Below are 17,679 nucleotides of genomic sequence, written 5' to 3'. Positions count from 1 at the left end.
TTGAAAGTCGTTGGGATGTGCTGGAGGAGACTTTACAGAGTGCTGGACTCTTGCATTGTCAATACAAGTCCAAAAATTGATGCACCTCTTGATGGAAATAAATGTTGTGATGTTATTTCCATCAAGAGGTGCATATATTTGATCATAAAACTAAGCATTTAATTAATATACATTTAATTGATATGTTTAATTAATATATGCATTAATTAATATATGCAGTCTGGTATACTGTGTGTGTACAGACTGCTATAAAAATTGCATATTTTTGTCTCTGAATACAATTGAGCTGTTTTTTCTCTCAACTACGATCTCCATATTCTCAATATATCATTCTAAATGGGCCATAAAACTAAAAGCCTGATGTATCAAATATGAAACAGAGATTTTATTTAAATGTTTAATAACCTTTGGTAAAAAAAAGACTTCATATGTCAGGCTTTACAGGGTTAACTCTGATCTCACCTGGGTAATTAGAGAGACTGTGCAATATTACACAACAGTTACAGTACATTCCTGGCCATGAACAGTCATTGACTGACAGGTTGTTGGCTGATACGCTTGTGTTTTAGGAATTCTCTAAAAAAAGGTGGAGCTGTTGATGAGTTATTGTGAAAGGGCTGTAAATGTATTCTGATTTTAGCGTTTCACATTGGAACATTCAAGGGGTTGACCGTTCAGCCGGGGTCATTTGAATCCATTACGACTGCTTGGTAATTGGTTGGCGGCCAGCATTAGGCATTACAGCGGGATATGATTTATTTAAGCTTTTCTCTTCAATAGGCAAGCTGAAATCTGAAATGCTATTTGTGGTAATCTTCCATTTTTGTTGTGTACAAAAGGGTCTGGAGCATCTGGGCCGCCTTGTTTGGAAGAAGACCAGATTTTATCAATGCAAACTAATATTATCCTTAGAAATTTTCACCAATTCAATGTGGGCTTTGGTGTTGATATCAGTAATAATCAACTGTTTATGATGACAACTTAATCACTAGTGAAGGGGGCCGGACAATCCAAATCCTTGAACAAGTGCTCCTCTTAAACCACAACAAGATCTGTTTTATGAAAAGAGAAGGACATTTCTTTCGGTTGAACAAAAGATGGTGTAGTGTTCATTGTTAATGATCCAAGCTATTGTTTGTGTACTATGAAAGCACTATGGAAAATTAATGGATTTTGCTGACTAATTTATGTTGTTTGCTATTAAGGCAAACATGCTGCTGCTTCTCATATGTAGGGTTAGGGGTCTGAATGAATTTTTAACTTTAGGAATAGGGATGGGACGATTACCGTTTCACTATAAACCACGATAAAATGTACTGACGGTTAGTATTATCGTTTAAAATTGAATTATCATTAAAACCGTGTTTGATTATCGCGATTTTAATAACTCATTGTAAATCATGTCCAGCCAGCAACAGGCTGACGCAGGCGCAGCGCGCAGTGTTGTTGTTTTTTTATTCGAGAAGGAATGGTGGAAGGCAGATTAATGTTTTAAATCTTACCCGTTTATAAATTAATTTTGTACAGCGTACAAAACAATCGTCCAGATGATCACAAAAACATTATCAAACTCAGTAAACAATAAATCAGCTCTGATTTCATTTTCAGTACAATTGAAAACGGAGACGCAAGACGGCAAGTTGTATTTGAATGAAACGAGAGAGCGCGTGCGCGTCCGTTGTGATCACTGATCTATATAATGTCATTCTATATAGATCAGTGGTTGTGATACATGTGCGCTGTGTTATAATGCTTGACGACGGTCATTTTAAGGAAGGAAATGCCACAGAATATAATCTTGCTTAAAAAAGTGCATAGAGCTGCTTGTTTTATTTGTTGTTTGTTGATTTTCAAATATAAAACTTGTTGAAATGTTTTCAGTGTGAGCATCAGTTATTTTTGAACACTTTCATCTCGTTTTAACAAAACCTTGATAATATTGATAATCACGATAATTTTGGTCACTATTATCGTGATATGAAATTTTCATACCGTCCCATCCCTATTTAGGAATTATAGGTATAGGCCTACTTTTGTATTACTTTTTGGTTAGACAGTTTAATAGGTCTTGAAGAAGGAAGAAAAAAACCCCACTGAATTAATTGTAAACATTGAAAATTGTTTAGTAGTGAGTGATTTTTTTAAATGAACATGAATGAAACGGGCTGCAACAGTTTATTAGGCTATTGTCCCTTTAAGAATGAATGCACAGATCTAGGCTAATACTACACAATATTAAATGGTCAAATACACACACAAGTATGTCAAAATGCCTGTCTGAGTATTCAGTCAGTTTTGGAACTTAAATAGTTGAGAAAGAAAATACCAAATTCCAGTTTATTTTTTACCAAATTCTGTGTTTTCTGTTTTAAATTTTCTGGATTCCATTTTAATGGTTAAATTAATAATCAAAAAGCATGTCTATTTAATTGAATAAGAAAAAACTAATATTAATGAAAAAAAACTACTTTTTTTCCATAGATTTTGTCTTGTATTAAAATGTTTCTGGCAATCAAATGTTGGCATAAAACATTATCTTTTATTTATATGAAATTGAACAAACTTTTGTCAAACAAAATGCTGCACAACAGAGCTTTACTCTTAAAATTAAAACATGGAAGACAATTTTTGATTATCCCTTAAATAAAGTTTTAATAATAATTATTAAATAATTATAATATATCATTATTACATCGAGGCGTAGCTAAATTCTGCTGTGCAACTGTAATATAGCCTATTTCTGTCACAGTTTCAAGCTAAACCGAACTTTTATTTTGACGGGTTGCCGTGAAGACCTTTAAGTTTGTGTTTTGTTCTTATTTTATTTCTGACTTTTTTTACTTGTCTTTCTTTTTGTGTGAATTTAGTTCAAAGATTTAAATAAAGCCTCCCTTTGCTGTGTAAGATATTGTAACAAAATTGCCCAAATTATCAAACAATTCTAATATAATATCTGTATAGCAGTTTTCCCTGTGGTATCAAAAATGTTTTTGAATATGTTTTAGCACCCTCATTGATTTTACACTTCATCTCTTCCTGATGAGTGATATGATTTATGGAGATAAGGAGGATGCTGTGAAAGTCATGGCCGCTCTCATGGCAGTCATCTCCAGCACTGGCCTGAGGTTAATGCTACTGGAATTAAATCAGCCCTTTTAGGAGGCAGCCTCTCTTCTGGAGCACCAGCTTACTTGCCAGCCATGTGGCTTTTATTTTTTCACTAACAAGAGGAAATCAATACAAATCCATGATGGTCCATGCTGAAGGCCTGTGGCAGAGGGACCAATATGTAGCTTGGCATGATGGGAATGGATTACTCAGATTTTCAGTAAAATCTGCTGTTGGACTATATAAACGCGTGAATCCTTTATTATTTGAAGCTAGATTAAAGAATTAAAATCGACTCTTAAACTTAATTGTAAGGCCTACATTTTTTTATTAGTGGCTCTTTGAAATGCTTGATTCTGATTTGACAAACAGTATGTTTGACACTTCTACACTTTAACTAGCATAACTGGTAGACTGTATGTTATTTGCATAACATGTAATTTTAGAAAAGCCTTTAATTTGACTTTTAATGTATTCTATTTCATTATTAATAATTTCTCTTTTTGATATGTTTAAATGTTGCTGTGCATTTCATTCTGGACTTTATCTTTATTTTTCTTTTGAATTTTTTTTTTTTTCATCTATATTCACCACAATATTAACAGATTGAAAAACAGTGGTAAAACCTTCACAAATTTGGCTGAAATCGGTTAATGTAATAGCTCTCGGAAAACCATTGGACCACATACAGATTTAAGGTCTTCAGTGTGACATCAACATGCAAGGTTGCAAACATTATAAAATGATAATTGTGGCTGTTATCAATTTATGACTGTTTGCGTTCTAATGACTAATATTTGTACTGGTATATCTCTGATTAACAGGAACCTGCCATCATGGTATTGCCGTTACCAGCCAGTGTGCTAAAGTGAGCTGGATTTTCCCTCCGGTTTAAACCCCACCCCTCCCCCAGGGGCCACACCCCCTCCATCCCACCGGAGGACCAGCAATCATGGCGGGAATCAAGCGCGGATACGACGGAAAGATCGCTGGACTGTATGACCTGGACAAGACGCTCGGCCGTGGCCATTTCGCCGTGGTCAAACTCGCGCGTCACGTCTTCACCGGCGAAAAAGTGGCAGTCAAGGTAATCGACAAGACCAAGCTTGACACGGTCGCGACTGGTCACCTCTTCCAAGAGGTCCGCTGTATGAAACTGGTCCAGCACCCCAACATCGTTCGGCTCTATGAGGTCATCGACACGCAGACCAAGCTCTACCTGATCTTGGAGCTCGGCGATGGCGGTGACATGTTTGATTACATCATGAAGCACGAGGAGGGATTGAGCGAGGAGCTGGCAAAGAAATATTTCGCCCAGATAGTGCACGCCATCTCCTACTGTCACCGGTTGCATGTGGTTCACCGCGACCTGAAGCCGGAGAACGTGGTGTTCTTTGAGAAACAGGGAGTGGTCAAGCTCACCGACTTTGGCTTCAGCAATAAGTTTCAGCCGGGAAAGAAGCTGACCACCAGCTGTGGCTCGCTGGCTTATTCTGCCCCTGAGATCCTGCTGGGAGATGAGTATGATGCACCTGCTGTGGGTAAGTGCCTGTGCATCTCAGCTCAGTAATTCACACTCCAGCGTACAAAACAAAGATTCAGTTTGCCATGGGCGTTTATTCAAGCACTGTTTATTTCCTTTATTATTTCTCTAAAAACTGTTTTAGCATTACAGTAATTTTTATATTGTGTAAAGATGTTGTTTGGCACAACGTTTTTGAATAGTTGAGAAAACCTTCTTTACCCCCATAATAAAATTAAAGGATTAGTTCACTTCAGAATTAAAATTTCCTGATAATTTACTCACCCTCACGTCATCCAAGACGTTCATGTGTTTCTTTCTTCAGTCGAAAAGAAATTAAGGTTTTTGAGGAAAACATTCCAGGAGTTTTCTCCATATAGTGGACTTCAACAGTTATCAATGGGTTGAAGGTCCAAATAGCCGTTTCAACGCAGCTTGAAAGGGCTCTACACGATCTCAGCCGAGGAATAAGGGTCTTCTCTAGTCAGATGATCTGCCATTTTCAAAAAAAACATATACTTTTTAACCACAATTGCTTGTCTTGCACTAGCTGCGATGCACCACACATTACTTAATCACATTGAAAGGTCATACGTGACAGGTGGAAATACCGACCCAGTGTTTACAAAGGGAACGTGCAAAGACTAAGTCAAACACCCTTTACGAAATATTTTAAAAAATAAAAGGTAAAATAACGATGTCGGGCGATTTTGAAGTTGAAAATGAGAAAATGAGATGGAGTTTTTCACCCTAACCTACATTTTCCACCTACGTCACGCTTGACCTTTCCATCGTGATTATGTAATTTGTGAAATCGTGGACGTGCAAGATGAGCATTTGTGGTTAAAAAGTATATATATATACTTATATATGCAGTGTTTTCATCAAAAACCTTTATTTTCGACTGAAAAAAGAAAGACATGAACATCTTGGATGACTTGGGGGTGAGTAAATTATCAGGACATTTTAATTCTGAAGTGAACTAATCCTTTAATTGTGATCAGGCCCATTATCGTTAACTAAAAATAAACCATTACAAACATTTTCAGGAAAATAAACAGTAAACTGAAAAAATATATGTATAAAAAAAATTAACTTATTTTAATTCAAGTTGAAGTATGTGAAAATGAGGTTGTCAGAACAGACACAGAAAGTCTGACTTGACTTTTACCCAAGATCTCACTGGTGTCATATGGTCTAATCTCTTTTCCATCACACTGTGAAAAAGCACAGACTGTCACATGATTTTCATTAAGCGCCACCTACTGTCAGAGAGTAAATTTGCTTTTCCAATCAGGCTGTATGTGAAAGTCAGACCAAAATTTCATGCCAAACATTCGTGTTGGTGTGAACAGGCTTGTACAATTAGCAGAGCTGATTTTCCAGCAATGGTTCCTGTTTACAGGTGACCTCTAAACAAACAAATGGCATCTAAATATTGTTTCTAACATGCATGCATTTGCCATATGATAAACTATTCCAGTGTGAGCAGGACTGAGCAGCATCATATTCTATTGATTTTGTTATCTGTCGCTGTAAGGCATGTCCATACTGCTGTCAAAAACACGGCTTAACCTCTTTATCAGAGAACGTGTCAGAACAACCCCCCTTAACCTCAGATACTGCAAATGTGGTTCTTCTCATCAGTTATGAAGAGAGAATTTCATTTGAGCTTCAAGTTCTGGATTAGTAGGCCATGGATTCCTGAAGTGCGTTGGTGGAATCATTTCATCATTGCTGTGTTGGCTCTTTGAGATAGTGAACACTATACAAGTTGATGCAGGTTGAGACGTAACCTTTCCAAGAGTAAGAGGTGGTAGAGGCGTTAGACGTGTCATGGCATGCAAAGCTCCAATCTATCCACTGGCCAGGACAGGCAGGCAAAGGCGAGTGCTCAAAACAAGCATGATAATGCCTTATTTAATGAATTACTGCAGCCACGATCTTTAGAAACTGCATGCAACAATTTTTTTTAACAAAATAAAATACTACAAGTTAAAAAACAGCACTGATATGATCAGTACCATATCAGTTATTGGCAACTATTTTGTCTATATATTTAATTGCATGCTCATTTCTCAAGTTTTAAAATTTAAGGTGTCCCTGTTACAGTGTAATTATACATTTAAGTACTGAGCAATATTAATAAGTACTGAAGTTACTATAGGGTTAGGATTAGGGTGTGGTTTTAGGGTTACTTGCTTGTAATTACGCATAATTTATATAGTTATTATTATAGTAACTATATGCAACATGTGTAACAAGGACACTGTAAAATAAAGTGTTACAGTATTTCACCTGTAGCATTTGAATAGTTTTGAATGTTTTTTAATTTATTTGGACAAAATGCCAAATTGTAGGCCATTTAAAGAAATGTATATGTTATCTGCCATAACATAAGAAAATTAGTATCGACTTGACTGTATAGACCACAATTGTAATATCTCTAATAAGAGCTTTAATCTAAACATGCAGTGTTATTCCAGAGAAGATAGCTCTTGGTTAAGCTTTGTACACATTTGTACAGTAACTGTCACAACACTGCAGTCATAGTGACATGGTCTTGGGTTAATTGTATTTCCAGCCCTTATACAGGCACCAGGCAGGTGGTGGGACAGTTAATCTGCTCTTTGTTTGAGCCGAGCTTCCCTGCCGGAGCCCTGGTTAAACACTTGTTATTGACACTGTCAGTGTGATCAAACAGACATTGTGCTCTGATGCCGGCGGGCTCCCTGCTGAGGCGATTTCTGGTTTCGCTTCCTAATCGATAATAATTTGTCCAGTGTTTGGCTGGGAAACCTGTTAAATACCTCATTGAGCGAATGGAAAGATGCACCTCTGTGAAACAGAGACATATTTGGACCCTAACTGACAGGCCCTGTGAGCAGCACTAAATATTTGTGTTAATATCTTGTGCAGTTCATACTATGGCCACATGTACACAGCAACAGAATACTGTTGTCAGTCGTGTATTTGAGTCCTTAATACGGTCACGTTCATACACCGTTCGGTTATTTGCAGCAGTGACAACTGCATTCACACCAAATAAATAACCGATGACAAAAACATCAGTCGTAGCAGCTCTGTCTGTAATCTTGTGATATAACTTCAGTGTTTCATGGGTGTTTATTTATTGGAATAGCCTACCTTTTATATTTCTCCAATATCTCTCTCTCTCATTGGTCAGACTGTAACTAGTTAGTTTGACCATTCTCGACTGAGTGTGATCCTGACGCATCCCTCATTTATTTTTTTATTACATTTTTACCTTAGCATTGATGCTTTCTAGCCATCCACTGTAATAAAATGAATAAACTAAAGAGAAGAACCGGCTTGTGAAAGCGACTGCCATTTGAAACGATGGCAACTCTAAAAAGGAATTTGACTTTTCACTTCAGTGAATTGATTGATTGCGTGATGCCTATCTGATTAAAAAGACTAATAAAAATGTTGAATCATGCCATGACATGTTTGTTGATGTTGGTTTCCTTCACTTCTCAATTCTTTACTTCAAGTCAAGCCAAAGATAACTTTGGAAACTTTGCATAGCAGGATTTGAAAACAAATTAATTGCAGGTTTCTCACGGTCATGAGAAAACCTGTAAAATATTGTGATTTCCAGCTATGGAAATGACATTTATTTTATTTTTCCAGCTAATTTTTTTTTAATATATATATTTTTATTTATTTTTATTTATTTTTTTCATTCTTGACCTGATCTTGATGCTTGATCTGCAATATCTGACTTTATTTTAAGTCTAATTTGGTTAAAGGACAATTCCGGTGAAAAATGAACCTAGGGGTAATTAACATGGTTACCAAGTCGATTGTTCCCTGGGATGCGTTTTCATGAAAATCGAATGTAAAGAGTTTTATCTCTAAAAACAGATTAGCTTATAACGCTAGTATATGGGGCACAGAGTAAGTAAAAGTAAATCGCTAGTTAATACCACTGACAAGGCTCAAAATAGCCTCACACTAACACAGTAGCATAATGAGGGTCCCTACATGCAAACCGAAGCATTGAGAACTTTGTAAGTGTACAGACAGTTTAATAAGAAGATACTTTATAAAGACAGAACATTACGCGTATACAGGCAGGAGCCATCTTGGAAAACAGTCTCGACTAATCGAGTCACGAACGCCGCGCTACGTTATATTTCACAAACGTAATTCCTATCGACCAGCTCACTTAGCACGCGTTCGTGACTCGATTAGTCGAGACTGTTTTCCAAGATGACGAATGCCTGTAAACGCGTAATGTACTGTCTTTATAAAGTATCTTTATACTGTCTTTATAAAGTGTCGAGGATTTTTTTTTCACATTTGTCACGTTAGTTACATTAGGCTACACACCTTCCGCATTCTGACCCCGCAGCGCGCAGCCTCTGCATGGGTTGTACCATGTGAGGGAGTTCTCCCCTCCCCTCCTATAGAGTTGGTTGGGTCCATAGCCCGTCTTTTCCAAAACGTTTTCTCAGGTAGGCTACCGCGGCACCGCCGGTGCCTACCGATAGCTGGGCCGGCCCTACCGTAACGGTACGCGTCAGGGAGGATGGATGGGAGGAAGAGGCCAGGAGGTATGGAAGCTTGTTTCCGTCACAGAATAAAACATTTTAAAAGATAATTGCGACTTTTTATCTCACAATTGCGAGTTTACATCTCGCAATTCTGACTTTATTTCTCAGAATTGCGAGATATAAAGTCAGAATTGCGTGAAATAAATTCGCAATTGCGTGTTATACAGTCAGAATTGCAAGATATAAAGTCACTATTGCGTGAAATAAAGTCGCAATTGCTTCTTATAAAGTCTAAGTGAATTATTATTTAACCTTTACATTATTTGTTGAACCATGGTATTAATACAAACTACACAATAGTAAGAGCTGAACTGTTGCTTCATTTATCCAATTTGGAAAAAGTGCTAATTTGGAATTCCACCATTGAAAAAGTGGGCCGGTCTTGGGCCTGAAACTCCCGGGCTGAAAAGTGGCCCCGCTCCGGCCCTGAGTGTGATATTTGTCTAGCATTGTCTGTTTATCTAGTTTTTAATTTAGCCTCAGCCTCAGGCAGAGACTATGGGCCTGTTTACTCCTGGTCACTTCATGCGTTTTCTCTGATCCAATAGCTATCCAATCGTGAAAAGACCAGGTATAAAAGCCCTCTGAAACGCATTCGATAGAGATTTAAATCCGATCGCTCAGACCACTTCAGAAGGCGCCCAGACGAAACTGGACATGTGTCAATGCATCTGGTTGTTGAAACCGCAAACTCCTCCCAAAATGTTAAAAAATAAACGTGTGAGAGCTTGTTATAGGCTATATGACATGTTATAGCCTTATATGACGGTGCTACTGCAATGCATGACCGTAGAAATATTGGCCCCTGTTGAGATCACAAAAGTATTTGTAACAAGCAGCACATGGAAAATTGAGTTTAGATGTTGTTAATTAAATAAATGTCTTCATCATGTTATGGCAAACTAGAAGCTTCTTTGCATCAACATTATGACCTCTTAATCTTAAACATTTATTATTTATAGCAAAGCTGAAATTTTCCATGTTTTTCTTAGGCTCTGGAGTGTTGACGTTTGTTCGATTTGTTGTATGATAATCTAAACACCGGAAACAAGCTGAATTCCAGGACCATGAACACTGATGTCTGTAAAATTCAATCTTGACTGTGGTTGGTTGGTTTATTGGCACTGTAACAGTAGAATTTTGTTTTGTTTTGAACGTAACATTCCTGCATTATTCTGCTTTCAGAATCAAGATTTATCAAAAGGACTAAACGGACAGACTAGATATTAATGCGTACTGCAAATTCCTGTGAAGCGTTTAAAAAATGGTGCATCAGTACAAATGTACTCCTCGTCCAGACAGATAATGCAAATGTCTCCATTTTGCACGTTCAAAAAGTCACATCTGAACACCTTCCAGTGGCCTTGTGTGCATGTAGCCTCATTCATCTAGAACCCTGTCCATTCAGTCCTCTGAAACCATCACCAAAGGCAAACGCGTACACACTGCGGGACACACACACATAAATAAAGGCTGGTGGCTGAAGTGCAGCTTGTGTGTAAATGTTCTCTGCTTTCTTCCACACTTCCAGCAGAGTCCCCCAGGTTCACCTCCTAGAGCGACTCACGCCTGCTATAAATGACTTTATCTGACGTTAACTCTCACCAGAGCATCATGAAATGGCACACACACTATAGTCATTGCATTATTTGTTAATGCTTTTAGGGCTCAATGCTAAGGATTTTGTTTCTATGGTTAAAATTGTTACTTTTTTTCTAAATCTCAAATATGATATAGGCTAAGTAAAGTAAACGGGAATGAAATAAGAACAAATAAACAAATCACAAGCAATAGCACAAATAAATACAAAAGAACAAAGATACAAATTAAATAAGACGTTTTTTTGTTAACAGGTCTAACAGTAATATTCATATTCGAATAGTGAATAGGCTAATAAATGTAAAACAACACTGCATTGTCTTCACTTTATAAAGTCAATATAGATGAATTAATTTCTCCTAATCGGCTACTTGTCAAAACAACACCTGTTACTCGAGTACTCATGGTTTATGTTACCGTTTTTAAAGACGTATATTGGACAATGTGCATATATACATATATTAATAAAATTCATTCTAACAGTTAGCCTTGTATTATACAACACTAGCCTCCTCCATAAAACATTTCACGGGTCTTTAACAGTAAAAACAAGAACTGGTCTGAACTCACACCACTTAGATCTTCACTCAACTGCTTCAAAATAGTTTTTAATAGAATAAGACAAAATTCATGTCAAGTCACCTTTTATTTATATAGCGCTTTATACAATACAGATTGTTTCAAAACGAGCTTTACAGTGATAACAGTGAAATGATTAAATGATGCAAATGGAGGTAATTTCGGCTGTACAGCAGCTACAATATATAGTACAGGGGTCTCCAACCTTTTTTCATTTGAGAGCTACTTTTTAAAAATGAAAGTGGCCGAGAGCTACTCATGTAATACAATACTTAAATCTCTTAAATAATGTCTCATAACTCTCATATTAACAACTATCCAAACAGTTTTATACCTGAAAGAGTTTTTGTAGGCCTATGTCACCCTTAAATGTCAGAGAAAAGAACAGAATCAGAGATTAATTTTTTTATAGAAAATTGTATTTTTCATATTATACTGTAATTATAGTTGATCATAGTTGATCATAACTAGAGAAAATTTCATTTCATGATTATATTGACCAAAATGATCACGGTTATCACAGAGTCCTGTTTAAAAGGTACTAATACTACACAATGAAATCATCTCGCCAAGTTTTATGTCGAAAACCAGCAAATAACAAATAAAATTAGTATCAATATGCACTTTTTGTTTACATAAACATTAAATTAATAACATTAAATGATAAAATGATGGCAATTTTAAAGGAGTATCTTGCAACATGTTATCTACTAACATGTACAAGTTCAAATAAAGTTTTGACAAAAAAAGGTTTTATAAAAAGATAAACCTCACATATTTCAGCCTTTAAATCATTTTGTTAAAAAGAATGAGTCAAAAAAGATAAATTACTGACATTTACAATGCACTTTAGCTTATCTCTTATTATTATTAGTAAAATTTGGTCCGATTTTCCTGTGGCGTCTGTCGTTGCTATGCAACCGCTATGCAAACGTTATGTTGCTAGGCAACTCTCCACAACAACAGAGAAGTTTTAGCCAAGTAGCTAATGGATTTCCACCACCGAAAAACGCTTGCTGTAGCTCTGCTACAAGATTTATTTAACACCCGTAGTGTTTGGGTGCACCCCCATCCTTCATGTTGACTGAGCTTTCAATGTTGGTCCGAAAAGGGTGAAGCTGATTGGTTGGTTCTTGCCACATGACCTGCGGTAAAATCTTAAAGGTTAGATTTTTGCACATTTTTTGAATGAAAGATCAAAAGGATAAACAATGCTGATTTATTTTTTACAGCCATTTTTGATCATATTTACCAGGGGTGCCATTAATTCTGACCACAAGTGTATATAAAGTGTATGTTTCTACAGTATATAAAGTTCAAAGTACTGACATTTGTACTTTTGTCTGACAGACAGGCGACGATTCGAACAATCAGTACGTGCTCAATGGAGAGTGTGCGTGGCTTATGGTATGCGTGTGAACAGTCTAATGCAAATTCTTATCTTGGTGAGATATTAATATAAACAGTCAAATGGATCAATGCATTAAGCCTTGGCAGTACATTAGGCTAATAGACCTGCCACTGTCTATTATATCATTAATATTAATAAAGCAACAATATTGGCAAAAGAAAAAAAACTAACATACACACTGCATTTCATTTATTTCTTCATTACTGACTGTTTGCTCGAATAATGATTTGAAAAACCTTGTAACATTGTTTACTTGAGCAATACTTTAAGGCAATGTGCCATTGTTTTAACTTGTTTATAGTAATATTAAACTATTTAAAGTATTTGTGTTTAGTAGTGCTTCGTTAGCATTGGAATCAATATCTAGAGAATGACAATTTCACTGCTATTATTATGGATTGGTATCAAGACATCTCAAACCAATAGAATGAAACTGGCAAAAGTGAAGATTGGATAGACAGTGCATTGGGTAATTCCTTTGGCTTTGGCTGTTGATGGTAGCCTAGCAAAGTGTCACTCAAAAATGTTCAGAAAAAATAAAAATGATTTCCCACAATTTTGTCAGGAAAAACCCGAGGCCAGCTGACAGCTCATAGAGCCAAGTGTGTGTTTGGTTCAAAAAGACTCGAGAGACAACTAAGTTTAGTATTCACACGCTGTTTGACAGGCTTTTAGTATGTGCGCGCTTTGAGAAAAGTGCATGTTAGAACCACGCATCAGCAAGCGAATGACGTTTAACCGGCAAGGCTTTAAAAGCACATGCAAATAATGAACGTTTGTGCATTGCAGGGTCCCGTGAGTGTAACTCTACCTCTACAGTATGTTGGGACGGAGGCGCCAGAACTGCAACTGATAGAATACACTGTAGCACGATACTACGATATTTTCTTTATATTTCGTCCACGATCAAAAACCGTGATGTCACACACCCCTAAAGTGACGCATGTGCGCAATTTCCAACGAAAACCATCCTGACAATTCTAAAATATAAATGCTCGTAACAGAATGATTTTTGAAGGATCGTGTGACACTGGAGTAATAATTGCAGAAAATTCAGCTTTGGCCATCACAGGAATAAATTACATTAAAAAATAAATAAAAAATAGAAAAGTTATTTTAAATTGTAATAATATTTTACAATATTACTGTTTTACTGTATTTTTGATCAAATAAATGGAGTCTTGGTGAACATAAGAAACTTCAACATTTGAAGAAAGAAAAAAAGAGAGATTTCCCACAATTTTGTCAGAAAAACCCGAGGCCAGTGGACAGCTCATAGAACCAAGTGTGTGTTTGGTTCAAAAAGACTCGAGAGACAACTAAGTTTAGTATTCACACGCGGTTTGACAGGCTTTTAGTGTGTGCGCGCTTTGAGAAAAGTGCAAGTGCTATGTATCAGTCCAAAAATGAAAAAAAGTTCTGCACAGACGAAGACAAAGAGCCGAAACGTTTGTTAACGTTATCTCCTGTTTATAATAAACTATTTTTTAAAGTGCAGACCTTTTTTGCATTTTTGAGCATAAGAAACTTAAATGTATTTCTTTTTTTAAATATTACAGACCCCAAACTTTTGAACAGTAGTGCGTGTATAAAAATAGAAAGAAAGAAAGATCCCTGCTTTAACCAACCTTTAGCACAGGCTGAAGTCTCCAGGACTCCTCTGACTGGCGAGGTATAGGCCTACATCAGTATCGGGATAGGCTAGTTTATAGTGAAGGACTCTATGCATGTGTTAGAGGAAATGATGCATTATTTCTGTCGGAGACCCACACTGCTCCTCTCTGAGCCGCTCTGAAGATAGTTACTGGTGCGGTGAGCTCACCAGAGAAAGTTGCCAAGTGACTAATCCCCAATCACTAATTAAAGCACCAGCGAGGCACATATGCTGCCTGCACGCTTACACGGGTCCCACCACAACCAGGGGACCTCTACCCTCCTCCTGCGTCTCTTTCTTCTCTGGGTTGGAAAGGGAGGGAGCAGAACATGAATGTACCGTGAGATGGATGGTGCAGGCTATTAAAGGAAATGGAGGAACTATGTTTAGAGTGGCGTCTTTTGGTGATTTTTGCCTGATACTAGTGTGCAATGTGAAATCCACCCAGAGGGCCGCTGGTTGCTATGGTAACCCCTGCTGCCGCTGTTGATCCAGGTGTGTCCGGGACACGTGAGGTTTTCAGGAGATGTGTGCCCCTGTTCAGATGACTCATCAGACCTGACACAAGCACACGAGAACAAGACTCCAGGTGCCGGGCCACTGATGCGTTCCACTCTTTTAGCGCTCAACAATCATTTGTTTTGTTGCTAGGCCCAGTCAGACAAGTAGTTCAGTTTGTGCTTGCCCAGACAATATTTACTCACACCGAAAATAAATTAATTACATAATATTAATGCGTAATAAATTCTAAAAACCGATATTTTACTTTTACTTAAATATTATTTGTCAGAAAAAAAAACATTTTTATTAGTGAAACTTGTTTTTATTAGCAAAACAAGTCTTTGTTTTATACTTTGTTTTTTAAACAAATACTTTTTTTTTTATTTGTAAATAACTTTTTAATTTGGAACACTTTTATACAAATATTTATATATATATGTGTGTGTATATGTATGTGTGTGTGTGTAGTACTGGCTATATATTAAAGGTCCCGTATTATGCCCCTTTTCACAAGATGTAAAATAAGTCTCTGATGTCCCCAGAGTGTGTATGTGAAGTTTCAGCTCAAAATACCCAACAGATCATTTTTTACAGCATGTTTAAATTGTCATTTTTTGGGGCTCAGAAAAACGCGCTGTTTTAGTGTGTGCCCTTTAAATGCAAATAAGCTGCTGCTGGACGGCCCAGGGGGCGGAGCTTCATGAGCTCGCGCTCAGTCTGTCAGGACAATTTCATCTCACGGAATGATGATAATATCAGAAACTCTCAGTAACGGTGTTCATTTCGAGTCGGACAATAATGCCTACAGAGTCAGAGTGCTGTATAGAGATGAAACAGGTATAGTTTAGTAGTTTAATTACGGTTATTATAACGTATTTGTCATCTGCTTGTATGTAGGCCATCCATTATTTATTAATAGCCTACAAGTCTGCTGTCTGAATGATGATCAAACATATACTGATGAGTTTAATAAAGTTTATTGTACATCACACAAAAGATGAAGCGTCAGTTTTACTTCAGAAAATCACCGTAAGAGCTGAGTAAACACAGTAAGTTATAAGAAGTGCGCAAGTACATAAACGAATTTCGGTAGAGTTGAGGGAGCATTCCTGTGGGCGGAGGTTAGTCAAAAAACGGTTCTAGTGACATCATTAAAGAAGGAAGTAGAGGGATGTAGTCCAAACGGGCCGTTCGATGTAGGCGACTTCTGTTAAATAAAATATCTCTCTTGGCATTGAACTTTGAGCTTTATAATTTTACAGATATTATTTATACTCTAACAACAACATTATACACTAACTAAAGTTTGAAACATGGTATCACGAAGAACGGGACCTTTAATAAAAAAGTAATAGAAATAATAGAAACAATAATTTTATATTTATTTTAAAGAATAAGAATATTAAAAATAAGAATATTTTATAAATTAACAAATAACTATTCTTCAACATTTTTATGTGTCAGAAAAATCTGTATATTTTTCTTTAAAACTTTTAAACAACTTACATCAATTAATTTATTAAGTTGGAACACTAACTAGAAATTGCCATAAACCAACATCTATTCATGAACACACTTTGTTTGAAAAAATAATAATAATGGTATTTTCTTAGTTTAGAATTATTTTGTGATTTTAAACTCATTCAACTGATCAGTTCTTCCAAAATTCTTAAATCGTTCTCACAATTTGAACAACTGCTTATATTGTATTAGCCACCTAGATAACATTGCCTTGGTGATTGAAGACAGCTTTGGATGCCAGTTATTTTTTTCCTTCACTGCTCTTATCAGGATTGCATTCCCTGGTGCTTTTAACGGATTAAATGTTTTGGTTCATCTGTGTTTTTTTTTTTTTTTTTTAAACACTGAGGACTCGGTTAATATCAAGCAACATCAGCTGGTGTCTAGTTGCGTGAGCTGAGAACATTATTAATGTCTAAAAATAAACCCGTCCGCCCTTCCCCAGTTGGTATTCTCTGTTGTCACAGGTGTCTATGTGCAGTGATTGGGCACTTTATATATTTTGTGTGCATGTTTTTGCACGCAACTTCCTTGTGCAGTCACACACACACACACACCTTTCTCCTTAGACAGTGATTCTTTTCAATAGCTGACCTTTGATTTAATAGGACTTTTTATTTTGTGTAAACACACAGGAGGAGTGCATACAGTGGTCAGAGGTGATGGGACAAATGAAGGCAAAGCTTTCCTCTTCCTCATGATCCTATTGCCCTCAAACAAGGATGTGCTACAAATCTGTCACTTTCAGTTCCTGCTGGAGCATCAGTTGAAGCACACAGCTGACACAGTCCTTCTCTGAAACTTAAATAGTCCTTATTGTTTTGGTCGCCTTGGGTTCAGGTCAGCAGTCGCACAATGTTATGAGACCATTGGATGGGTTTGGTGTGGGTGTTACATATTCAGCTAAACAAAGGTCTTGTGTGTTTCAGTTAATGCGTCACATGTGGCATCCTTCTAAAAGTCAGCGTTCTAAAAGTTTCTTAAAATTAAATACCAAATGCTTTCATAATTTGCTATTTAATGAAATTACTTTAATTTGTTTTTACATGTTGTGTAAGTGTCCAAGCACCCTGAGCTATTGTATATGTCACAAAGAATTAGTTGTGACTTGTTATACAAGCATAGGGTAACTAACATTTAACCAAATGTTTGTTGAAGGTACTTTTTATCACTTAACCTTTTGGGAAACAGAGTTGGACCATTT

General features: G+C 36.7%; 1 protein-coding gene across 1 annotated transcript in view; it reads left to right on the top strand.

Annotated features, from left to right (window-relative positions):
* snrka (SNF related kinase a) overlaps nucleotides 1–17,679 on the top strand; it is a 49,924-nt gene that overhangs the window by 2,143 nt on the left and 30,102 nt on the right. The window contains exon 2 of the mRNA XM_084088598.1: nucleotides 3,933–4,649. Coding sequence (XP_083944724.1) covers nucleotides 4,061–4,649 — 589 coding nt within the window. The 5' untranslated portion in view covers nucleotides 3,933–4,060. The remainder of the gene's footprint in view (nucleotides 1–3,932; nucleotides 4,650–17,679) is intronic.

Source organism: Abramis brama (assembly GCF_963993115.1).
Source record: "Abramis brama genome assembly, chromosome: 17".
Classification (NCBI taxonomy): Eukaryota; Metazoa; Chordata; class Actinopteri; order Cypriniformes; family Leuciscidae; genus Abramis; species Abramis brama.
Note: the sequence above shows the minus strand (reverse complement) of the source record. Positions and strands in the feature narration are given on the sequence as shown.